The sequence below is a fragment of the Gymnoscopelus microlampas genome (assembly GCF_963454915.1).
Source record: "Gymnoscopelus microlampas genome assembly, chromosome: 8".
NCBI lineage: Eukaryota > Metazoa > Chordata > Actinopteri > Myctophiformes > Myctophidae > Gymnoscopelus > Gymnoscopelus microlampas.
In genome coordinates this window covers 47,092,198-47,118,156 of record NC_139945.1, presented here as the reverse complement: position 1 = coordinate 47,118,156, position 25,959 = coordinate 47,092,198, and the positions used below count along the sequence as shown (strand labels likewise).

Below are 25,959 nucleotides of genomic sequence, written 5' to 3'. Positions count from 1 at the left end.
GAACTGTGTCATTTTTTGATTTGAGCTAAAAAGCATTATTTTACACTTTGGGCTATTCAAAAATAGCAGATATACAAGCTCATAGCGCGGCACCGAGTGCCTCGCTATGAGCTTGTAGATCTGCTATTTTTGAAAAATCGTGAAAATGTGTGCAAATCTTTGAATATATATATATTTTTAAGCGAACATTTTTAACTCAAATCTTTGCTTCTGGGGGTCCCTGGAACAAAATATTTTGATGGGGGTCCACGGCCAAATACATATCATTTTGGGGCTCCTTGACGTGAAAAAGATTGAACACCACTGATATAGAAACATATGTTTTTCAGAATACTGTTGAGATTTAGGAGACATGTAGAATCGGCTTCAGGTCTCAATGGGTTAATATGTAGTACTGTACTTGTTTGACCGGGATCCCCCAGGGGTCTATCCTTAGCTCACTCCTTTTTTCCCTCCACACCACATCTCTTCGCCGCTTGATTGCCTATTATGAAATGACCAGAATTGGGACACTAGGGTTCAATCGGTTTTAAAGCAACCGAGTGGAGCTTTGAGGGCGGCATGTTAGTTGTTGCATGTTTGTATGCGACATCTGAGCTTAGCCTCGACTCTACTGTACTTGGCTGTGGTTCCAGATGTGCTTGGCCGACGCCACACTCCCACGCATGCAGCCAGGAACTCTTTCAAGGTAAACGGGACGGCGTCCAGGAACCTCTTCCATGCAGACAGAGTTTAATTTCAGCATCTCATTTTTTGTTAGTTTTTTTGTTGAATTAAATATTTGTGAACATGGGGCGGGTGACTTGAGTCGAGAGTATCAACGAGGGCCGCTGTAATTCACTGTAATATATCTATTCTAGTGTGAATGTTTTTTCCGTTGTGTCAGCTAAAGTGACCGCAGTAGAGTATGCACTTTCCAACAGCCCTGCTTTCCTACATAGTAAGTAGGCAAACATCCAAGTCTGTTGTGTTTTACGAGGTGACAGTAAAGGTTGTTACCTCAAAGTAAAGCCAGAGTGCTTCAGACTCGCTGCTCAACATCTTGTGAGAACATGACTGAAGTTGTTCTAGAAGGGATTTAATGTCCCCCCCCCTCATAGAGCACCTCAATTCTTTGACATCAGATTATTGATTGCGAGTCATTGCATATTTCCTGCCTCATAAGAAAATGCTATTGTCAAGTTATGATTACATTAAGAGGATAGAATTGGCAGCAGTTTTCAAGCCCCAATGTGTTTCCATTTTTCATGACTTGTTATTGATTACACTGTTATAGTCACTCAACTCTCTCACACACACACACACACACACACACACACACACACACACACACACACACACACACACAGTACTCTACATTGATTGATATTGCACTAATGAGTAGGTGTGTGTTTCTATTTAGTGTACTACTTCCTCCTGGGCAAACAGCAGTTACAGTAATGCGTCATCAGCATACTGTACATACATCAGCATCATGTTGACACTGACCTCACTGCTGTGTTTGTTCTTGAGTCTCTCCATGTGCTGTGACCACAGCCAGCCAGCATCACAGACCGTAGCTCTTCTGTCCAAACACCCAAGTGATGGTGCAGCAGCATTTCCTGATATTTATCTTTCTACAGGATGTTGTGGGATGACTCGTACTTCGTGGGGGTTAACATATGGCTCCCAGGAGCCCTCCCATCCACACACAGTGAAACGTGTGAAACTCATTAACGGGAAAATCACATGATGAATTAGAGCAGTGGTTCTCAAATGTTTTAATTTCATAACTCTTGCGTTGAGACCTGTAAGGGTCCATCTGAACCTCCTCAATGAACCCTGGGGGTCCCTGGACCCCACTTTTGAGTACCACTGAACTAGAGAGAAGTCAGTTCAAAGGCATTTTAATATGGTGTGTAAAAAAAAAGAAAAAAGAAAAAACCCTAATCTCTGTTACAATGGTTTGGGGCCATTAAAAAAATAATAGGGTACCATTGACTGAGCTTGGATTACTGTACTGCTCTGGTTCAACAGCCTCATTCACACACATTCACACCTGGGAGCTGCCCAGTCTTCTACCTCTGGTCTGTCAGCAGCTCTACTGGATCAATAGAAAGAATTGTTTCTTGCTAAAGGGCACGTCGGAGAGTGGAAAGCAATTACTTTGATATTGTCGGTGTCGGGCGGACACCTTGTATGTCCTAAACCATTACCTTTCAGGAAATGGAAAAAATAAACTGTATTCTAGTGGATCTAATGTAGTAGGAAAAGTGAAATACTTTTCATTGGTTAAATATTTATCAACCCCCACAAAACCCACAGACAGACTTAACCACTTTCAACCTGGCGTGCCTATTTTGGCATTATAGGCCAAAGCCTTCAAAAAATAAATTCACACTGCCTGTTGGAGGAAGAGGCCTGGCGTCTCAGTGGAGCGGCTGCGTCCTTAAAGGCTCGGCTATTTTTGATATGACGAAGTGTAAAATAGGGCATTCATTCATGAAAAAACATAAAAAGATGAAACATGGAGATAAAAGGTTTCTGCACGACAGCAACGATACAGTATAATCTTTCAGTACCCAGAGTTTGGCACCAGACCCAGGAAGTTGATCTGACAACATCGTTGTTTCCAGGGTAATGTGTTGTGTTCTCTCTGATTCGTGGAGATTGACATTTGTCTTACAAAGTCCAGGATGGTCCAACTGGGTGGTGGGTTTCTTATTCATGGATCAGAAGAGACTCACACCATACCTCCAGTACAGTGCTAGGTGGTCTAGTCTTCTACCCTGCGTGTGAAGTTTGACCCAATATTTATTCAAAGCATATGGACTGCTTTTTCCATTTGCTTCCCCTGGAAGGGGTGGGGGAAATGAAAGGGCCAAGAAAAGGAAAATAAAGCTGGCGATTGTGGAGCGACCTCGTATTTGTGTTGTTGAGACGGTTCTGACTCGAATGGAAAGCATTCTTATGAAGAGGTGGAAGGGAGAAATGTATTTGAGGGGGCCCTGCAGGGTTACAGCAAAGCCTGTATGACTACAGAGAGAAATGGAAACTTGCGTGTTTGTACAGATGAGGTGGCTAGGTTACACCACCCCACTGTGCTCTCGGTCTGACTCAGACGGGAGAATGAAAGTTTCCTTACATTTTCTTGGTTGTTTCTTGGTTGGTTTACTGTCTGGGGGCATTCTGGGTAATGGTGATGTCATTTTCATTTGACGGCCAAGAGTGAATTGGCAGACACATGGCTGTGCACTTCAGAATTGTTATAGGGTAATGACTAAATGCCGCCTGTGCTTCCTTAATAAGCGTACTGTGTACTGTATGGTGAAGTGAGTTCATTTTAACTCCTTTTTGTTGGCAGTTAAGCATCGTGTTACACTTTCTGTTTGCACTCTTTTCTCACCTATGCCGTTTCTTATTGGTGCAACACTTCTGTGTTTAAAGTGCTGAGTGGTGGAGGAAAGGAAACACAGTTGTTCTTTGAGGAAGTGATAAAAGGCTGTGGCCTGTCTCCACTTCTTAATGCTGACTACCATAGAGTCAGCGAGTAGGGTGGAGGAGTGTGTGTGACTGTGTGTTGATAGGAGGATGCGTTGCAGAACTGACTCAATTGCCTTCAGTATGTGGTCAATGGTGGAAAGTAACTAAGTACATTTACTCAAGTACTGTACTTAAGTGCAATTTTGAGGTGCTTTTACTTCACTTGAATATTTCCGTTTTTTTAAATACTTTATATACTTATTTTTATAGTGATATTGCTACTTAGTAAAACATCTAAGTACTTCTTCCACCACTGTATGTGATGCAGTTCACACACATGTGAACCTTTACCATTTGGTCCCCTGCTTCGCTCCATGAAAATATGTTGCAATAAATATGTTCTCAGCCTAGCCGGTCCCCTCAGAACAATTACATGGATCCTCTGTTCTATTTGGGTGGGGGGTAAACCCTTGTGTGGAAGGGAGGCCAGATCAGATCCCCAACAGCAGTGGACGAGGTCCCACGAGCTGCAGACCAAATTGGAACAGAACTTGTGTCTTTGTGAACAGAACAAAAGGGTTGTGTTTTTTATTAGTTTCAGACTCACAGGTTCCATTCTTCCTGTGTCTTCTGAAAACCAACATACACTATTGTTATTACTGTACCTTACGTCAGTCTGTTGTTTGCTTATTAAATCTCTGTGCCTATGCATCCACGCTCTTGAGCGCCTTGTGCCTGCGTTAATGCTTTACATGTGTGAGATGCTTGTGGCTCTGTTTACATATTTTGTTGCCGTTCTGATCCATGTCTCTGGTTGTTTACACAGTTCCCAGACCCTGACTCCATCTCTGCTTTCTGATGAATGGTTGTAGTTAACGTCTGGCTATGCACAATAGATCCTACATGTCTTCCTGACCGTCTTGTGTGTGTGTGTGTGTGTGTGTGTGTGTGTGTGTGTGTGTGTGTGTGTGCGTGCTGTGGCGTGCACATCTGCAGGGTATTACTGTGTGTTTCCCCCTGGATCAAACGCAGCTGCAGGGCTTATATTGGACTTCCCTTTCCCTCCCCTCTCCTCCTCTCTCGGTCATAATTCCTGCACACAGCAGAAAGGTGGCTTTCGCCTGAGGATCTGCTTCTGCTAACAAGGTGTGCCCTGTGAACAAATGGTTTGAAACAGGAGATGCTGCCGTTTGCTCCTCACGGTGCACGTTGAGGAGGCTTGTATTTTGGATTTAGTTATTTATTTGCAGACGCAGCCTTTTGATAATAGAATCGTGAACGTGACTTTGTTCAGTTTGAACACAATGAAACATTTGTCTTCCTCTTGGCAATGATTTATAGGCCAGGGATTCTGCACAGCTCCACAATACCTTTATTTAAGTGGCTGTCTGAAACGCCCGCAAAACGCCGCTCTGCTAATAGATAATTGCAGCCACTTGCAAATTGGAAACTCTAGGAGTCCATTTAGATTAATTGCACAGCTCTTTTTATTTAATGTGTCGCAATCGTCATCATGTGCACCTGAGAAATTGCCAGGTTGTGTATATGAATCTGTGTGTGCAATGAATTGTTTTTCTTTACACTCTATTTACTCGCACTTGTAAGTCGCTCTGGATAAGACTAAGATAAGACTTAAGAATTTAGCTGTGTGTGTGTGTGTGTGCGTGCGTGTGTGTGTATTTCTACGGGTGCTGTGCGGACTGTGCCATGTTTCTTCAACAGTGATTCAGAGTGGGTACAGGCAGGGATTGAAGGAGGACATTCTCTCCCGTCCACGTCTCTGTGGAATGCGTTGCCTGGGAAATGAGACATTACTGGCAGCCTCTCCATCTTAAAGAGAGACGCAGCCCCTCCACTGAGACGCCAGGCCTCTTCCTCCTAGCAGGCACAGTGACTCAGACTGGGCTCATAGCATCACAGGCCGGCTGTGAGAACAGACTGGTTTACCCCCAATCGATTGTGCCCTCTCCACATGTCTTATCTGCCTCTCTCTAACTCTCACCCTCCATCTCCCTCTCTGTCTCATTACCGTTCATTTGCAATCCTCTGAGAAGCTGCATCGTCCGATAGAAAGCTAGTGTTCTTTTGATTTAAACACTGCAATGATTAGTAATGGCACTTTGGTAGATGTGTCATTGAGATCAGGGTGTGAGTTGGTTATGTGACGCAGGGAGCACTCAGTCCATTGTCTGGTGGACAGCCTTTAGCTGCTAACATCTGTGCTGCATTGCTATAATTGCATCTGCCCACCAGCCAGTATCTAAACCGCTGTATGACGGAGCCACATGTGGAAATGCGCTCTCTCATCTGTGCTCTGAATTTTTCAACCCCGTCCAAATATTTACTCTCCGTCTCATCTCTGTTCCTCCGGCCCCGATAGCCTGCTTAATGTCCAGCCTGTAGCTTGCTCCACAGATGAGCTCCTTGCACATCCCAGATCAATTTTAAAGCGATATGGAAGTTTTGTAGTATAATTGACTATGGGTTTCTTAATTAAATCCATATACTACCACTCACTTGTACTTCTAGTGGACTTCAAGACCATCATTGTAACCTTGTAACATATAAGGAATATTATACACTATATGGACTTATATCAAGGTAAAGAACATTAGTATGTGGATTTATATCAAGGTATGAATATATACAATATATAGACTTATGTCAAGGTATGAACATGTAATCTTGTAAAATTACAAAAAATGTATGTTGCTATGTACTGTACATAGTAACAGGAACCCCAAAGGGGGTTCCCGTCCTGAAATGTATAGTTACAAATAGGGGTTCCCGCCCAAAATGGGTAACAAAAGGTTTTTGTTAAAAGGTTAAAGCACTATATTGTGATAGTAATCATTGCTATAGACTCAGAGTGTTTGTTCAGTAACATGGGTCTCCCCGTCTCTCCAGCTGTTAAATAAACAGAAAACATTACATTATCTAATCAGAAGAGAGTGCCCATTTATCAGCTTCAATTTTAGTGTTCCAGTTCCAATTTGATCTGCTCATTTCTTTGTGTCATCACTTGACACAAAGAAAGGGGGGGGGGGGGGGGGGTAAGACTGTGTTCCAACAATAGATACTGTGTAATTATTATTTAGTCACAACCTCTTGTCAATACTTTTCATTGATTCAATATTTATCAAACCCACAGACAGACTTCAACTTTCAACCTGCTGTGTTTATTTTGGGCACCATTATAGATCATAGTGAGCTGTCATTATGATCTACTGTAACCTTATAGATCAGCTATTTTTGCATGACATTGTCATTCGGCGAAGTATAAAATAGGGCATTGATTCATGAAAAAACATAAGATGAAATATGGAGATACTGTACAATGTTTCTGCCTGACGGCGATGATATGCCGTAGACTTACAGTACTGTATGTTAAGGAAATAAAGAGCATGGTTATGGCCGGGCATACGTATATCAAAGTTGTTCTTTAAAACTTCCATATAATTTGATGGTTGACGAAGATGTGGTTTGAATGTTGTCTCTAGACCACAGGCACTTACCCAGAGCAGCACACTGGTGGTGTTTTATAGATTATTTCATATTTTATTGATTTAGTGTTTTAATATGGCAGTCCTGCATCTCTTATATGCATGAATAAATAAAGCTATGACTATGGACATTTCTATCCTGCCCTTCCTGGCTCTGTTCCATACCCTTCCATGTTTTTGTGTTCCTTTCTGAGGGAAATGTGAACTGCTCATAGCATTCAATTGTTCATTGGTGGTTTAGTTGAGTGAAGGCCCACATGGTTCCATGTAAAAAGTGTTCTCCAGTGGACAGGGACAGCTATCATGATTCAGCGCATACAGTAGGTCCATGTCTCCATCCCCATGTTGACTGGCACGTGGGTAGGGGCATGCCCTAGTTTTATAGATCTGCTATTTTTCCTATTCATTATTGTACGACGAAGTATATAAGGCTAACGTGGTTAATTGTGGATAGGTGGGTGTTTCCACATGTCCTAGTTACAGTGTGACACATGGAGAATGTTGGTGATGCTATCTGCAGACACCGAGACAAAGAGCTATACGATTCCCAGGAGAACTTTTGTATTGGGTTCACCTCAGGAGAATGTCGTATTATACAAAGAGAGAGTTGTATTAGCTTACTGTCCTAATTACGTCTGGGTAAGATATTCACAGACGTGAATGTCATTATAGGTGAATATTTCAAAACATAGTCACAAATCTTGTGAATGAAGTATGTAGATTTTAAGTGGTTAAAGTTCATAGTGCCAGTGATATTTTCTGTTAAAATAAGTGTTAAATAGAGCTATATTCTTACAGTTTAGTAAACTGAAAATGCATTGTCAGGATACCAATTCTATCCAAAAATAAAACTCATACAGGGTAAACAAGAAATTATTAAACAAAGAAATGAACAGACAAATTGGAACACTATGAAATTGAATCTGATAAATGGGTCTCCTGATTGGATGAAATTTGTAACCCACCTGAAAATGTATTTTCTATTTATTAAAGAGCTAGAAAGATGGGAAGACCCCTGTTACTCTATTCTAGCAATGAATACTAATAGAATATAGTCACGACTATAACGTTTTAACAAAACATGCAAATTCAACCAAAAATGTAATTACTGTATTTTCCGCACTATAAGGCGCACCGTCAGTGCGCCTTATAGTGCGGATGCGCCTTATAATCCGATACGCCTTATATATATATATATCAATATTGGTTCCCTTGGTTTCCGCACTATAAGGCGCGCCGTCAGTGTGCCTTATAGTGCGGATGCGCCTTATAATGCGGTGCGCCCTACTATATATGAAAATAATACATTTATTGAAGGTGCGCCTTATACTCAGATGCGCCTGATAGTGCGGAAAATACGGGTAAGTAACAGCGTACTTCTACTTGAGTTGGATATTCTAGTACCTTTTGTAGAGTTTTATGAAAGGCCAGTTGCCCCAAGCATAGATGCTGTAAATGAGGGACTTCTGGCCTGGCTCCAAAGCCGCAATCGATAGCTTTTAAGTGGCTTTGCAGTTCCTCTGATCCCTAGTGAGAAATGGATATTGGGATCAATACGTTCTCAGTATCTCTGCAGAAACAATAAGATGAGGGAGTTGGAAGTGATTGTTGAGAAATGGGCAGTGTTGCACGGCGGGTGTCCAGTGTCCGCTGAGCTGCGCCTCTGGTCTGTGGCTGGATGTTGACGCCAGGACACTTTGTGAGGTGTGAGTCCATCATATCATATTATTCCAGGGTGATTGCTGTGTTGTTTGGATGACAGACCTCTTCCGCAAATCTTTCATTATGGGGACAATAATAACTATAATAATAATGGGGACAAAATAATTAATCTTAGAGTCATTTTTTACTTGTTTAAGTTCCGATGTTGCAGCTGGACTTCTTGTGGCCTTGCTGGGGAGTGTCTCATTTTCACTTGGTTTCTGCTCATAAGGATTTTTGAACTGGCTAGGTGTGAGGTCTGTCTTACCCAAGCCTGATCTGAGGTCAGTTCAGGCGTGCGTGTGTGTTTGCGTGCGTGCCCCCTGGCAGAGACCCAGTATATGAGTTTAAGTGGTGGAAATCTATACCTGTCAACATGTATCTTGATAATCTCTTGCATACCCTCATCTGAAACACATCCACATTAATTAACCCTCACATGACTAAGGAAGTGTTTCAAAATCACTTTTTCCAATATTTTTTCATGGATCTTTGAATTGATCATTGTAGGACTCACTCTTTCTTTCTGTCTTTCTTTCTTTCTCTCACACACTCAAATGCACACACTCAGTCCCATGAGGATTTTCATTGTGTGTGAGTTGAGCTACAAGCACTGTTGTTTGCAGTAACCGTATCCGTGCACATTCTCCACCCGGGTGCAGGTGGAAAGCGGACAAGCATTCAGCTAGATTATAAAACAACCTCCCCTGTTGCTCCACACTCTCAGCTTTTCCATACAAGCCCAAACGGGGCTGCATTCAACTCTCCCGTGTGGCTATCTGAGACCAGGGCTTGGTCAAAAGGAGTCACATTCACAATGCCGAGGCTCAGAGTACTGCAGGCTTCCATTTGGCCCTGCCAGACTGGATTGATTGGCTGACTGCACACTGTGAGCCACCTTGGCTGGCCTGGCCAGTGGCCGGTACAAACCCTTTGTGAGGGGGAGGGGGCTGCAGCATGTGGCCCACCTGACTGTTTTTGTGCTGTGAAGCCTGAGTTACACTTGGTTGCGCATGGCGGGAGAGAGAGAGAGAGAGAGAGAGAGACACTCACAGAGAGGGAGATCCAAGCAAAAACGAGTAGTAGCAATAACAACAACACAGTCGTGCTCCATGGAAAGTCCCAGTCCGCAATAAAGTGTAAGTCAACTAAGTATTAGTCACCCTTAAATCCATTTTTGCAGAGTTGGTAGAATGTTCATTTGGTTTTAATTTGCACAATTTTCCATGTTCTGTTTAAATGTTTTCAAAGAAAACGGTTCTGCTTCGTGCCAGGATATTAACGATTGTCCTCACCAGGCCGCATCGTGGTCTTCCAGACCAGTTTTAACGAGGCAGTGAACTCTGAGGCTGTTGGACGGGGCTGTGACTTGGCAGCCGAGGCCTTCTGCTGGGGTTTGCAGTGAATTTGCAATACATTTTTGGCAGGCATCTTCCCCTGCGCACGCAGCCCACTGCTTCCATGTTGAACATGCTGCTGAGGCAGAGTGTAGTGGAGGGGGGAGCCGGCTCTGAATGTTTGGCATCGCTCCCTCACTGCAGCTCTCTGAGAATGGAAGATTGATCCATAACATGCAAAGCCAGAGAGCCTGGACCCTTCAAGAACATACACCACCGCTGGGATTTATTAACCCTAGCACATGACATGCTATCGTTACAGCCACAGGGTGTTCTCCATTTTCTGCCCTCCCTCTTTTGTTCTCTTCCTGTTTCTGTCAGTAGAGGGGATTGGATCAGCTCTGGACAATCTAGAGGTGTGTGTGTGTGTGTGTGTGTGTGTGTGTGTGTGTGTGTGTGTGTGTGTGTGTGTGTGTGTGTGTGTGTGTGTGTGTGTGTGTGTGTGTGTGTGTGTGTGTGTGTGTGTGTGTGTGTGTGTGTGTGTGTGTGTGTGTGAAAAATGGCACCCAAGAGAAATTCTGAAAAATGTGCTCACTCACTTTCATGTTCACGTCTCTCTTGCTTGAGCTTCTTATAGATTAAATCCACAGTCCTTCTCTCCAGCAGCTTCATGAAAACACAGCATACCCAAGGATTAGAGTAGTGTGTTTTGTGGATCTTGCTCCTTATGTAATTGTATTTGTGCATCTTGTTACCAAGGCTTCAGCCATATCAACTGTAATTACCGAATGAGGAAGCTGTTATTTACTGCATAACAAGAGGCTAAAGCAGTGAGCTCCATACCGTGTGTGTGTGTCATATATTGTATACACAGTACACACACAAAAACAAGTTAACTGACATTATTGTTCATGTTCCCCGTATTTAATTACAACACAATGTCGTTCTCTCTGTCTCAGTGCTGCCCCCTATATGCTGGACCAATAGAAAGCAAAGTGGGTACACACTCAGAGAGGGGGGCTGACCTACAGTACAAAGTTCCCAAGCCAGAATTGAGCCAGGCGGGGACATTGGCAGTTCTATGGTTGACGCTGTAGCATTCCAGCTATTCACTTCAGCTATTCACTTCTCTATCGCACGGTTCGAATACAGAACTCAGCCATGTCCTGCTTTGTGGAAAGGGAAGAGAGAGGCGTGTTGGATGGTGTGTTTCATTGAAGCCATAAGGCAACAGAGGGAATGTCACAGGGAGCCTCACATGTTTGCCAAGCTTGGAAAAGCTCATCTGCATTTTTCCCGGCAAGGCCCTTCCAAAAATGTGCTCTCTTCCTCTCTCTCGCTCCAACACACACACACACACACACACACACACACACACACACACACACACACACACACACACACACACACACACACACACACACACACACACACACACACACACACACACACACACACACACACACACACACACACTCCCACTGTGCACATTCCTGGAGCCCTTTGTACAGTGGAAGTCAGGATATGAGCTCACCCATGTTCGTCCTATGGGACTTTGACCCCTCCACTTCTCTTTTTCCCCTCTTCTCTCTCTCTTTCTCCTTCTCTCTCGCCCCTTTTGTCTCTTTCCTTTTCTCTCTCCCATCGGATCTCTCTTATCTCTCCTGTCTTTCACCTCATCTCTCCCATTGTCTCTCTCCCCTCATATCTCTTTCTCCTCTTCTCTCTCTTGTCCCTCATGTCTCTCTGTTTCTTTCATACCTCTTTTCTCTCTCACCCTTCTTGTCCCTCTCCTCTCCTCTCCTCAGCCTCTTTGTGATGTTTCTCAGAAATGGACATTCTACCATCAAACAATTATGGAGGCCTGTGTCTTGGCTGCCTCCTGCGTCTCCGCCCTCTTTTCTCTTCTATCCTTCCATTCATTCCATGTTCTCCATCAATACTGGGGTCAAGTCCTCTGTCAAAGTCCTCAGAATGAACATCGAGACGAGGCAAATTAATTCCCTAGCTATGTTGAGCCTCCACCTTTTCGAAGATGTTCCATCAGGCTCTGCCACTAAAGGCTGTTATGCTTAATTGTTTTAATGTCTTTATTTAGAAATGGCAATTATTTCCCCTCCTTTTTTTCTCCCAACGTAGTCATTATATGCCAATTAACCCTCCCCACATATTTCTATGTTGCCACTGCTATTGTATCCTACTGGCTCATATGCCAGTGAGGAGCCCCCACCGGGAGGATGTAGTGTGTCAGTCCTGCTCCTCCTGTTCAACGCCACCAGCTCGTTAGGAGTCACTAACACAGCAACAGAGATTACCCGCCCCACACAGGTTCCCTCCCTCAAACACGGCCAATTGTGTTTGTATTTCTGTAGTATTATGGAAAATATAATATCCAGTCAGGGTGAAGTGTAGACCATTATACATTTTATTAGGAAGATTTCAGCAGAGCAAACAGCATACAGATCAGTATAGCCAGGCCTCCTGGCCTGACCAACCGCCCCTCGGGGCACAAGCCTCTTGAGCACCCATCTAACACAGTTCTTATAGTCCACATTTTACCAGAGATGCTATTCTAAATGGTCATATAAGGTATGTACTAAAGATAAGAGCGACACAAACATAGATACACAAAAGAAATAGCTGACACAGTGAGAGAAGCATGGGGGAGACAGCTCAGCTGTTGGATTGACAGCTGTAGCTGAGTTGGAATTAGCACATTCATGTGAAACCTTGCTTCAATGAGATGACCAACAAATACACAATATATATTATTGGCAATCTATACATTTATGCCACCATAATAGACACCCGGCCAAGCCAAATGCACCGTGGTGGACTCAAAGCCCTACACTCCACGGTGGAGGACAGATACTATACTGTAGCTCTGCGCCACCTGAGAGCCTCAAAAAAAGTTCACAAGGCAATGCATAGACCGGCCATTTTCGGCGCGCAACAAAGTATAACAGGTTTCAGGCTTTAATTTATACTTAGTCGCGTGAGGGTGTCATGTACCGAAAATAGCTGATCTACAATCTCACAAAGCGTTGCAGCGCTGCCCGTTTTGTAGAGCTTGATTTGTGATAACGCTTTGTATGTATTCACGATAACATATTTCTATTACTTTCATGTATCTATTAGGCCTATATTCAGTGAACAAATAGACAGGATGTTTTGAACTTTGATGTTCTGAGCTCCACGTGTGTGAAGACCCTAAACAGTCCCTCTCTTTTTCCAGGTCTTTAAGGGTGAATTTCAGCTCCCTGAATTTCTAAGAGAAATGTCACAGGTACAGTAACCTTTCTGCCTGTTGTTCTGACCCCTCTTCTAAATTCAGCTTCTGGCTGGTTTTTGATTATTAATGTAGTTGACCCATCTCTTCCACAATGACGATCATCTGCTCATTGTGTGTGGGCGTGTGTGTGTGTGTGTGTGTGTGTGTGTGTTTGTTTTAAGTTGTGCTGCCTTTGCTTCCATCACGATCTACTGCAGCGTCTCGTTTGCATTTGGTCTGCGTTTTTGCGTTCACCTCATGTTCATGCTTTGTTTGAACTGGTTTTAGCTTTACCCTCTTACCTGGGCCATGAATCTGAGATGCAATGTTTGCTTCACCAGTCAGAAATAGGTAAAATGGAAATAAATAAATTAATGTTATATTTAGTATTTATGTATTAGGATTTTTTTTAAATATAAGAAGCACATGTAGTAGTCACCAATCACAAAGCCATGCTGCTATTTATGTTTTGTAAATGAATGCATCAATTCAAACTTTTGATCCTTTCTGTTAAATAGAGCACCGCCGCCCTCTTCTGGTAGTGAGGAGTACATGCAGGGATGTCATGCTTTGTGCTTTATGGTCCACCGCTTCATGTTGCAGTGATTGTGTGTTGGAGAACAAAATCTTTCAGTGCTTTATTTGTTAGTAGATCCCCTCTGCATCTCTATTCTTCTGTCATGCAACATTGTTGACTGAATGAGAGAGTAGAATAAAGTGAGTTTGTGACCCACTTCTGTGCAGGCTTGAATAAATATACTAAGATTTCCTCAGTGATGTCACAACTAAACATCATCGAGCTGAAGCTTTTTCAGCCTAATGAGGCCCTCAAACCCAGTTGTCTCGTTCCGTCTTCATTGATACTTATACCCATGGTGCATTCCACTCGACAAAAATATTTTCAAATGAAAAAACTTGTGCTCAGTTGAAAATACATCATTGTTGTTAAGCAACCCTTGTCAAAAGGGTTGTGACAACAGGCTACACACACCCCGGGTTATTTGTGACATCACTGTCCTATCCATTTGTGCAGATTGCTCTGTGTCTCTTTTGCGTGTTTTGCTACTTTCTGTTCCGAGCTCTTCCGGGTACATGTCATCCTTAGAATGACATTCAAACTTCCCTGTTGTCCTTTCTCTACAGATCCAGAAGTCTCCAGAGAAGCCCAATCCAAGTTAGGACATGGGATTGATTTCCACCATAACACACACGAAGGTACTGCAGGACACACTACTAGCAACTACTAGCGCACTGCGTCCAACACTTCAATATTAAAACACACACACACACACACAGATTTACAGGACAACTAATGGTAGAAAAGTTGTAACATTAGTAAATAATTTTAAGTACAATGGCAGGAATTTCAACGTTTGAATGTGGGAATTAAAAAGACTTCAGCGGCAGACTTATATTTACTGCCCCTTTGTATCAACCACCATTTATCAGTCAAACTTTATTTATGTTGTACTGTTTTGTGCTTTACTGTATTTTAAGTGAAACTGCTCTGATGAAAAGTAAGTGATGACTAGAGTTAATCAAAACGTCTAAAACCGATAACATTTTAAAAGTGGGTGGAGTTAGCTGGTTTTGCTGACTCCAGGCTCCACCCCCTTTTGACCTCCAACCTCATTGTGAGCTTTGAGGTCCATCCATTTAGCTGTTCTTATCAATGATGAACAAACAACTCCACTTTTGTCATTTCCTGAAAAATTACAAAAATGTTGGAGTTAGCTGGTTTCTGCCCGACAACAGAGATATGTAATAATAGTATTATTACTGATTAGACTTCACTGGGAATTACATAGTTCAGTGATTTAAGTGACCATGTTTGTTTGACATCTATTTGCAGCCCTGGTGAGCCCCTTAAGTTCATGTCTACCTAATCACGAGGCTTCATTATTCTAGTGTATTTATGCTTCACTAGTATCCTGTGGTTGAGCCACCAAGGCACACTGTATGGCTTTAATCTGGAACTACCTTGAGCTATGCCACTGCCGTTGTGACTGGCTGAATGTCTTGTTCAGGCTATATTTCATAGTATCAATTCTTAAAGAGGTGGTGCCATGGTTTTGCACTTTTTCTGTTTTTCATGTGTCTATGAGGTTGATAGAACTTCATTAAGGCCCCCGCTGGTGGTTTTATGGTGTTTCATGTCTTCTCTGACTATTTGGAGTTTTTTCCTGGAGGCTGAAACCTTGAGTCAAACGTGCCAATCCAAAAACAGGGGCATAGTGACATCACAGAGCCCCCAAAAAACATACCCTCCCCCTCATTATCATAACACAACATGTGTGGGCATGAGGAGGAGGAGGGACTAGGACAGGTGGGTGGTGCTAAGGTGGTGGAGGAGGTGCTAAGGTGAGAACCAGGCATACTTAATGAACTGGAGGCGTGTCCACATAAAAACATTTTTTTTAACAATTTCTGTACACTTTTCTTTTTTGATCCTTACATAATAATAATACCTTATGATCAGGTTTTAGGGTTGAAAAATATCATGGCACTCCATCTTTAACAAAGAAGTATTCTCTCATTCCACGGCGCTGTGGGATGAGAGAACACATCACGGTATATGCACAGACTCGTATTTTGGGGTTTTGAAACTATTGCCTCAAAGAAAAAACAAAATGTGTACGCATTGTACGGTATATATCTGCTGTTTTGAATTTTAATGACAGCTGTTCACTGTGTTGTTTCAGAACATGACGTGGTGCAGAGGAGCAGAAACGGATTCACGCTGTTCAACGTATTTGTGACCTCGGTGCATCTGTTGACACTTTAAGAACTCCACCCTGGACAATTTACTCACAAATGTAAGCCCCCCCCAATCTGCTGTGGGCTCCAACCACTCAGTCTAAGGAGAATTTTCTGCCTTCAATGTTGTACTGTAAAGAGAAATGTTTGGTCACAGTGGTGACCAGCGAATGTCATTGATTTGTTTTTTATTATTATTTTTCCATGTCACGTTATGCTCATTCTGGATTTTGTAGAAAAATGTTTCCTGGCTACCGTGTATATACGTATATATACACACTGTATATGTATATATATATATAACAAACCTGTGATTCTGTTGTAAGGAACTGCAGTGAGCTTGAAAGGAAAGAGTTAAGTATTTATGGATGAAAAGTTAGCTTTTTTAAAGATGCAATATCTATTTTAATGTTTAATTTTTTTCATGCCTTTGTATCGTGCAATCTCATGGGTACCGATGTACAAAATCACAGTTTTGAGTATTGGTGATTAAATGATGGCTTTTATTTAAAGACCTGTTGCAAGATTTCCTTTTAATCTTTCACTTTAATCATACTTTAACATTGTGTGCGTCTACTGCAGCGGTAAAACATGGTTAGTGGCGGCCAAGGCAGTATTTGTGTCTTACAAAACATAGCCGTAACTTATGTTTTTGTACACAATACCTCGTAATTAGTGCATCGGGTGCATTTGCTAGCAGCCCAGATTTAAGGAAAGTGAACCACATGTTAATGAACAACCTTTGTTTTTAATAATTCATTACATTCAAGGCAAATGATACATCCTTAATACTATGCAAACATCATCATCTCTAGATAAATACAAATTTGAAATATTTTTTTCAGTTCAGTGCACAACATTGAGAGAAAAACACTTAACATTCAACATGTAACAAAGATCTCGCACACGTTCATTTGCACAGTACACCTCTCCAACTAAGTGGGCGTTCAAGAGTGCCGTTAACATAAAAATAGATTTTAAAATATGTTATATGTCCCTTATACTGTCCTCATAGAAATAGTGGGCTTTCAGGTTCATTATTTACAGCAACATAGACTTTTGACTGTTTTTTTTCCCTCAAACAACATAAATTGCACAGTAGTTATAATTAGAATCCAAGATCACAATATTTAAAAAAATATTTTACATACTAAGTAAACAGTCATTTTTTTGTCATGCCACAGAGGGGGCTATTTCAAGGCTTTGGTTACACAATATCCTGATTGGAAGAAAAAAATCTCTCCATTACAGAGCTCTTTCCCTCCACCTAGCGTCTGTCTTCATAGATGCAGGAGAGGGTTGGAGCAGAGCGAGGTGTATGGAGGTTCCTCTATGTTGATGACACCTCCCTTCACGGTATCTAACAACCTATTCAAATCAAAGAACCGAATGTCTACAGTACAGTTCAGGATTGGGGAAGACACTTGGCACTTGAATCACAGGTGCAGGTACCTGTACATGCTTAATGACACGTCATTTGCAGCCATAGACATTTTTTTATAAGAGGAGGAAAGGCAAGGTCACACTAATAAGGGTTATCCGAGACTATCAAAACCCCAATTTCACATAGTTACTGTATAAACATGGGTGTGATTTGTGCTGTTATTCTGAAGCCAAAATAGCGAAGCTTCTGACCGAATACTGATTAGCTGAACAGCATTGAGGTACTTTTAGAGATATCCTGGGTAGTTTTGCATTAAAAAGCAGCATTTTTTTCCTCCAGGATTTTTTTTAACTGGTAGTACCGGTCCATTATTCCTACCAAGTCCAATGGATGGTCAAAGCACACCCGTCCACATGCAATTGTCATTGAGACTGGAATTGGGATAGTAGGGGAACGGGAGTCATTACCATGGTCAATTGCAACCACTAGCGTCCCTATTCTGGGTCTGGGCATGTCATAATAGGTGAAAATTCCACGAAAATGTAGGCGAACATTCGGGGAAAATAGCAGATCTGCAAGCTCACGACGAGTCTGCTATTTTCGGTAAAGCCCGGGGGTACCCTAAGTTTAAGTGCATCCAGCATCATTTAATTCATTGTCAAACTCAGCCCGCAACGAATGAGACTTCTTCAACTTCAAATGGGTACTGTATGTATATGTCACTCCAAGCATAGAAAAATCATGCATAAAGAGTTTTTGTTGCACAGGAGGCTTTTGTCACCACAGACTAATGGAGATCTAGTGCTGGAAGAGGTCCTCGCTATTTTCTCCTGAAATCAGTTGGGTGGTCTGTTTCAGAAAAACAATAGTCAGTCTGTATTCCTATCAGTAATGCACACCCAAACATTTAAGACTTAATTACAAATGCTGTGTAGAGTACCAAGGAAATCTATCATTAAATACTGTTCTGGTACCTGAACAGATTAGTATCCACACCTAAAAATAATCTGTTCTGTGCTTAAATTGGCTGGAATGTAAATTTGGAATGAGTAATCCCACACAGTAAAGACATTTGACATGTTTTAAAAATATGCAAATGTTGGCCAAACATATTTTTTAAAAGGTATACTGGACTATGAAAATACACTTTCACAAATATATTTTAGATGCATTTTTAAATATATTTTCTCCCATGAACTGTATAAATGTCCAATGTAATATTGTTTGGCCATGTTTTGAACATTTAGAAACATGCTTTATTGGATAATGGACTGCAAAACCTTGTTTTCAGGCGAGGCAGATGTGTGCTTTACTGCTTTTGAAAATTGTTATCTAGTTAGTAGATTATGTTTTCGTCCGTTTGTCTGTATGTGGCTAATCTCAAACTACTACACCAATCCGTATCAAATGCGCTTCATAGCGGTGCTACAGTATAACAGCCCACTTTACATTTTGGCCTATGGTTGTTTGTAGACTCCCATATGGGCCACACCCATTTCTGCCCAAATAGATTTTCCACCATTTTGAATTTTCTGTTTTTGCTAACTCCACCGATACATGTTGTCCAAAACTCACAAAAGTTACTACACATGCTTTTCCGGAGCCATGTGCTAAAAAGTATCATATAGACTTTGTATATTCCATAACATTTGGGTGCAATTGGCGGCCCATTTCTTTACAAAAAACTGCATTATAGCCTAATGATTAACCCCAAATTTGAATCACGTGTTGAGGAGCCTCTATAGAGCACCTGCAAAAGTGCTTCTGACTAATATGGAGCACCATACAGGCATAAAGTTGAACTGCATGGCAATTTTCCCCTGCGGCTTCCTTATGTCCTGCTGGCTGCAACCCATGACTTGCGTCGGGCCGCCACATTTTGCAATTCCTTGAAATTGTCTAGTTTGTACTACTTGTATAGACTGACTGATCAGCTGGTTGCCATGCTTTGGCTGCATTCTATAACTACTTTATTATTATTTTATACCAGTTTGAACAGACATTGTCATTTACATTCCCACCCTGATTTGTGTTCCCAGTCTGAACCTGTACAAACATCACTGACAAGGCATTAATGATCAGTATCCTTCATCATGGCCTTTCCCCCCGTTGCACTGTGCCTTTTCATACAGTGAACACATGCAACACACAGATCACTCATGTGATGAGAGAGGTAGGGGCTGAGATTTACGCCTCCACTGAGTGGCCTTTTCTAGTTATAGTTTTGCTCATCATGTTCTTCCTGCCGACTCTGTTCCAAGGTTATTATAGTCAACTAAAACTGACAAAATAACGAAAACTAGATATGGAGAGAGAAAAAAAGAAATTAAACTATTGTGTGTTAATGAAACAAGCTAAAATCATATTGTCCGTTTATTTCATAGGCAATGTACATGAGCCTAGTAATTTGGGAGGATATGAAATCTATCTTCCAATGTTTTAGCTGTGGCAGGTTTATGAAAATATTTGTTTTTCTGACTTTTTTTTCTCACACCCTTGACAAATAAAAATTACAATAAAAGAAACAAATAAAAACTAAGCATTTTCAAAAAGATAAAAACTAAATCAAACCCCTTTAAAAACCAATTAGAGCTAAATTGAAATTGAAAACAAATTAAAAATGTAAAACTATAACAACCTTGCGCTGTTCATTCGCAGACCAAAGAGCTTTTCATCTTCTGTTGGTGACATCGATGGAACTCTACTTCACTCTGTTGCTGCAATCAGGCTCTAGTTTATACTGTATGCTGTTATTATAGCAAAAATAATTACATTTGAACTTATTTGTGAAATTCATGATGCATCAAAATAATGGACACAAATCTAGCCGGAATGCAAATTAACCATGCTTCAATGTCATGCACTTACTGTACTATATCACAGACCAGTGTTAACAGTAGTTATGAACAGTCATTGATATGGTTGTAAATGTTGGTTGCAGTTAACCCTGAGAATGTCTCCAGTTTGGCCTCAGGTGGCACCTCTACCCGTCTGGCACTGGGTATCACTGGTACCATGAAGGAAAACCTTGCAAAAAGTGCAAAATCGTACATGGGTTTTTACTGATAAAAGGCAACATTTGTGTGATACTGAACCATAAAAACAAAAGACATTCTCAAAAGGGGATGGCGGATATGTGTTTTGTACAAAATACTTATGAAAAAGGTAGTTGGCACAGTCCATTTGGTCACAAAAGAAAGCTTCTTCGTGGCTAAGTCTTCTACTCCTCAGGTAATGCTCTGTGTGTGTCTGAGTGAGGGAGAGCAGCGCCCTCTTGTGGCCTCAACTAATGTAGCACGTAGTTAATTTTGACTTGGTACAGACTATATGATATGCCTCCAGGGACGCTCGTCAAATACTTTCATTTCAGGATCATGGGAAAAAGGGTGAGACTTGTTGTTGAGAATATTACTATCGATGTAGTGAATGTCTGGTCAGAATATATGTTTGCATGTGCGTCTCTGCGTGTATGTGCGTACGTACAGTAGGTGTGTTCATGCACACACAAGCTCTGTGGGCAGACTCAAGAATGCGGTCACAGTGCAATCAAACTCACAAGCATGCAGACGACTCCACATGTCTCAACGGTCACCATGGGCATTCTGTTTGAAGGTCAGTGTAAACGAAGCCAGGCCCTAGTAGTCAAACCTTTGCTCCAGCCACAGGGTAGCACCCTCTTTCCCTTTATCCGAGCATCAGTGGACTCCCCTTGGATCTGTGCTAGGTGGCTGGCTGGGCAGGCGGTCTCTCTCGCTCTCTCTCTGTCTCTCTCACGGACAGAGAACCGAGATATGGGGGGCAGGGTTGGAGAATAGAGAAGGTCAGTTACACAATGTCGACATCATCCATTCCTTTCCTTTCCACCTTCTCCTCTTTTTTCCTCCTTGTTTACTTGTTCTCCATCAGAGACTGGACTTTGTGCACCAGTTCACGGGCTATTTGCAGGATGTGTTGCACGTCATGACGCTCTGCCATCTCTGTAACACACAATACAATTAGGGGACATGCTTTACAGCAGGGGTCTTCAATGTTTTTCAGGACAAAGACCCCTTAGCTGAGAGAGAGAGATGAAGCAGGGACCCCCACCTAAATGTTGGAAAAAATTGTGTTGCAGATTAAACTTTTTCATAGATACTGTAGCTTCATAGACTTGTTTGACAGCACCATCATCTGTGTTGTTAAATGAATGTTTTTTGTTTGTTTGTTTACACATGATCTTCCCTTGCATTGTGTTAGAAACCTCCTGACACTTTTGGTGTTAGCGGGTCAAATTTGACCTGTGATGTAACTATGCCCAAAATGGATAATGATGTGGCTATAATAGACTAATACTAGAACACACCCATAAAGAAATACTAAGTGAGAAATACTTTTGAACAGATTTCCTTATAGTTGGGTCATCTGTGGCACTTCCGTGACCGTGGAGAGCGAAGGTCCGTTTCTCAATGGATTTGTCATCTAGGAGGGTTATTAAACAAATTTAGCTGGGGTGTATTTTTAAAAGGGGCGGGGAAGGTTTTTGAGAGACCAAAATCCAAAATGGCGACCGTGAAAATGAACTTTTTAATGGTTTGACCTACAAAGATGCACAATACATGGTTTCAGAGCTTATTTTGGTCAAGGAATACATATTTGGTGTTTATATAATGATTTGACCTATTGTTGACCTTCAAATGCAAGATGGCTGCCAATTATGAGCTCCAAAAGGTTTTTCTTTCAAAATCGTCACAGAGCCTTCTTATTAGGCTCTAATGAAAGCTCTGCTCATGATGAGTTGAATAATATACAGTATAAGTACACAGAAGTCATCTCTGAGGTCAATACAGTCAATGTTTGTGTGTAAACAACAGTTACTGAGTTGCAGTTTCCCATTAAATAGTGTAGGCTACTGAGAATATGGTGTCCAGTTCATCCCATCACATAATGAACCAAGCCTCAAATCACTCTAATTGTTGCCACATTGTTGACTTGACCTGGAACCGTACCCAGGACATCCAGGACCTCTGGTTCACCAGAGGCTCTGCTGTGGCTGAGCCTTGAACCTGTTACCTGCGGCTCACTAGTCAGTGACTCTATCCATTCACCTACAGCTGTTTCCTTGGAGTCTGTGGTTGTAAAACGTTTTGTTGTCAACCCCCCAAATTGACATGTATTTGGGCAGTGGACCCCAATGTGAAAAGTAACACATTTGTTTTAAGTTATTCAATGTTAGGGACCAAAAAAGGTCACTACAAAGTACTACCAATCAACTCTAAATTGCCTGAAACGTACTCCTAACAGGTTTTTGGGGGGACGATTTTGGCCTCCACACTTAGTGATTTTTTCGGATTTAACTTTCGTTTCGGTAAAATAAATTTTACCGAAACGAAAATTACCAATCAACTCTAAATTGCCTGAAACGTACTCCTAACAGGTTTTTTGGGGGACGATTTTGGCCTCCAAACTTAGTGATTTTTTCGGATTTAACTTTCGTTTCGGTAGTGACAAACTTTCGTTTCGGTAGTGACACAATGGTGAAAAAATAAATGTATTTGTCTTGTTTGTTGTTCAAGTCAAAGCACCAGGAAGGCTGTATTTCTTGGCCAACAGTTAGCTCAATGGGTTGAGACGCAGTATTCATGATCCAGAGGTCTTGAGTTCAAATCCCACTGGTGTCTTTACAGTGATGCTTCCCTTTGCAGAATAACTTCTAGAAAAACAAGTTAAAACCACCAGGAAACCTGTAACTCTCAGCCAACAGCATAGCTCAACTGGTAGAGCGTCTGTCCAATAACATGACTTGACTTGACTTGACTTGAGTGGGTTCGATTCCCACTCCAGTCAAGTGTCCCCGGTAACTTGGGGCAACGGATAAATTGACTGATATCCTTCGTGATGCTTCCCTTTGCAGAATAACTTCTAGAAAAAACAGTTAAAACCACCAGGAAGCCTGTAACTCTCAGCTAACAGCATAGCTCAACTGATAGAGCGTCTGTCCAATAACATGACTTGACTTGACTTGAGTGGGTTCGATTCCCACTCGAGTCAAGTGTCCCCGGTAACTTGGGGCAACGGATAAATTGACTGATATCCTTCGTGATGCTTCCCTTTGCAGAATAACTTCTAGAAAAACAAGTTAAAACCACCAGGAAACCTGTAACTCTCAGCCAACAGCATAGCTCAACTGGTAGAGCGTCTGTCCAATAACATAACTTGACTTGACTTGACTGGGTTCGATTCCCACTCGAGTCAAGTGTCCCCGGTAACTTGGGGCAACGGATAAATTGACTGATATCCTTAGTGATGCTTCCCTTTGCAGACTAACTTCTAGAAAAACAAGTTAATTCTAAAATAAAAAAAAACAAGTTAAAACCACTAGGAAACCTGTAACTCTCAGCCAACAGCATAGCTCAACTGGTAGAGCGTCTGTCCAATAACATGACTTGACTTGACTTGACTGGGTTCGATTCCCACTCGAGTCAAGTGTCCCCGGTAACTTGGGGCAACTGATAAATTGACTGATATCCGTAGAATAACTTGTAGGAGTGTCCTGGTTCAAATCCAGTCACCACCTTAGTAACTGAAACCGAATTAACTTGTTTTTCTAGAAGTTAGTCTGCAAAGGGAAGCATCACTAAGGATATCAGTCAATTTATCCGTTGCCCCAAGTTACCGGGGACACTTGACTCGAGTGGGAATCGAACCCAGTCAAGTCATGTTATTGGACAGACGCTCTACCAGTTGAGCTATGTTGTTGGCTGAGAGTTACAGGTTTCCTAGTGGTTTTAACTTGTTGTTGTTTTTTTTAGAATTAACTTGTTTTTCTAGAAGTTAGTCTGCAAAGGGAAGCAGCACTAAGGATATCAGTCAATTTATCCGTTGCCCCAAGTTACCGGGGACACTTGACTCGAGTGGGAATCGAACCCAGTCAAGTCGAGTCAAGTCATGTTATTGGACAGACGCTCTACCAGTTGAGCTATGCTGTTGGCTGAGAGTTACAGGTTTCCTAGTGGTTTTAACTTTTTTTTTTTTTAGAATTAACTTGTTTTTCTAGAAGTTAGTCTGCAAAGGGAAGCAGCACTAAGGATATCAGTCAATTTATTCGTTGCCCCAAGTTACCGGGGACACTTGACTCGAGTGGGAATCGAACCCAGTCAAGTCAAGTCAAGTCATGTTATTGGACAGACGCTCTACCAGTTGAGCTATGCTGTTGGCTGAGAGTTACAGGTTTTCTAGTGGTTTTAACTTGTTTTTTTTACAATTAACTTGTTTTTCTAGAAGTTAGTCTGCAAAGGGAAGCATCACTAAGGATATCAGTCAATTTATCCGTTGCCCCAAGTTACCGGGGACACTTGACTCGAGTGGGAATCGAACCCAGTCAAGTCAAGTCAAGTCATGTTATTGGACAGACGCTCTACCAGTTGAGCTATGCTGTTGGCTGAGAGTTACAGGTTTCCTGGTGTATCACTACCGAAACGAAAGTTTGTCACTACCGAAACGAAAGTTAAATCCGAAAAAATCACTAAGTGTGGAGGCCAAAATCGTCCCCCCAAAAACCTGTTAGGAGTATGTTTCAGACAATTTAGAGTTGATTGGTAATTTTCGTTTCGGTAAAATTTATTTTACCGAAAGGTAAAATTTATTTTACCGAAACGAAAGTTAAATCCGAAAAAATCACTAAGTGTGGAGGCCAAAATCGTCCCCCCAAAAACCTGTTAGGAGTACGTTTCAGGCAATTTAGAGTTGATTGGTAGTACTTTGTAGTGACTTTTTTTGGTCCCTAACATTGAATAACTTAAAGCAAATGTGTTACTTTTCACATTGGGGTCCACTGCCCAAATACATGTCAATTTGGGGGGTTGACAACAAAACGTTTTACAACCACAGACTCCAAGGAAACAGCTGTAGGTGAATGGATAGAGTCACTGACTAGTGAGCCGCAGGTAACAGGATCAAGGCTCAGCCACAGCAGCAAGTCAGGATGTCAAATCAAATAGGTATTATTAGGAGTGAAATGGTTGTGTTTTTTCACCCCAACTGCACAGGACAGCAGTTTTATATCTGTTTACACATGTACGTGATTTTCAGTGATGGAGACAAACCGCACAGACGTTCACTGTACTTTAGTACATTTTGTAAACTTATGACTCTGAGTAGAGCATAGCCTGACTTAAACAAACAAATAACAACTTAGTATAGTCAGACTTTTTTTTTACACAACTTACATTTTATAAAGCTTGACTCTGACTCAGTATAGTCAGACTTTTGTTTCCTTTCATTTTCTGACATGATGTTAATCAGAGTGCCATAGCAGAGTGGTTAGTGGGCCTGCCTGGTGAACCAGAGGTCCTGGATGTCCTGGGTACGGTTCCAGGTCAAGTCAACAATGTGGCAATCTTAGAGTGATTTGAGGCTTGGTTCATTATGTGATGGGATGAACTGGACACCATATTCTCAGTAGCCTACACTATTTAATGGGAAACTGCAACTCAGTAACTGTTGTTTACACACAAACATTGACTGTATTGACCTCAGAGATGACTTCTGTGTACTTATACTGTATAT

General features: G+C 41.7%; 2 protein-coding genes across 5 annotated transcripts in view; one reads left to right on the top strand and one right to left on the bottom strand.

The window, feature by feature from the left end:
• Positions 1-16,545, top strand: part of tpst1 (tyrosylprotein sulfotransferase 1) — a 51,994-nt gene extending 35,449 nt beyond the window's left edge. The window contains exons 4-6 of one of the 2 annotated variants that reach the window (XM_084064403.1): positions 13,239-13,289; positions 14,418-14,489; positions 15,977-16,545. In XM_084064403.1, the coding sequence (XP_083920529.1) occupies positions 13,239-13,289; positions 14,418-14,453 (87 nt within the window). In that variant the 3' untranslated portion in view covers positions 14,454-14,489; positions 15,977-16,545. The remainder of the gene's footprint in view (positions 1-13,238; positions 13,290-14,417; positions 14,490-15,976) is intronic. The other variant, XM_084064404.1, reaches the window with a different exon arrangement.
• Positions 16,546-18,818: 2,273 nt separating this feature from the next.
• sgsm2 (small G protein signaling modulator 2) overlaps positions 18,819-25,959 on the bottom strand; it is a 126,342-nt gene continuing 119,201 nt past the window's right edge. For 2 of the 3 annotated variants that reach the window (XM_084065546.1, XM_084065547.1), the window contains one exon: positions 18,819-21,392. In XM_084065546.1, the coding sequence (XP_083921672.1) occupies positions 21,304-21,392 (89 nt within the window). In that variant the 3' untranslated portion in view covers positions 18,819-21,303. The remainder of the gene's footprint in view (positions 21,393-25,959) is intronic. The other variant, XR_014601379.1, reaches the window with a different exon arrangement.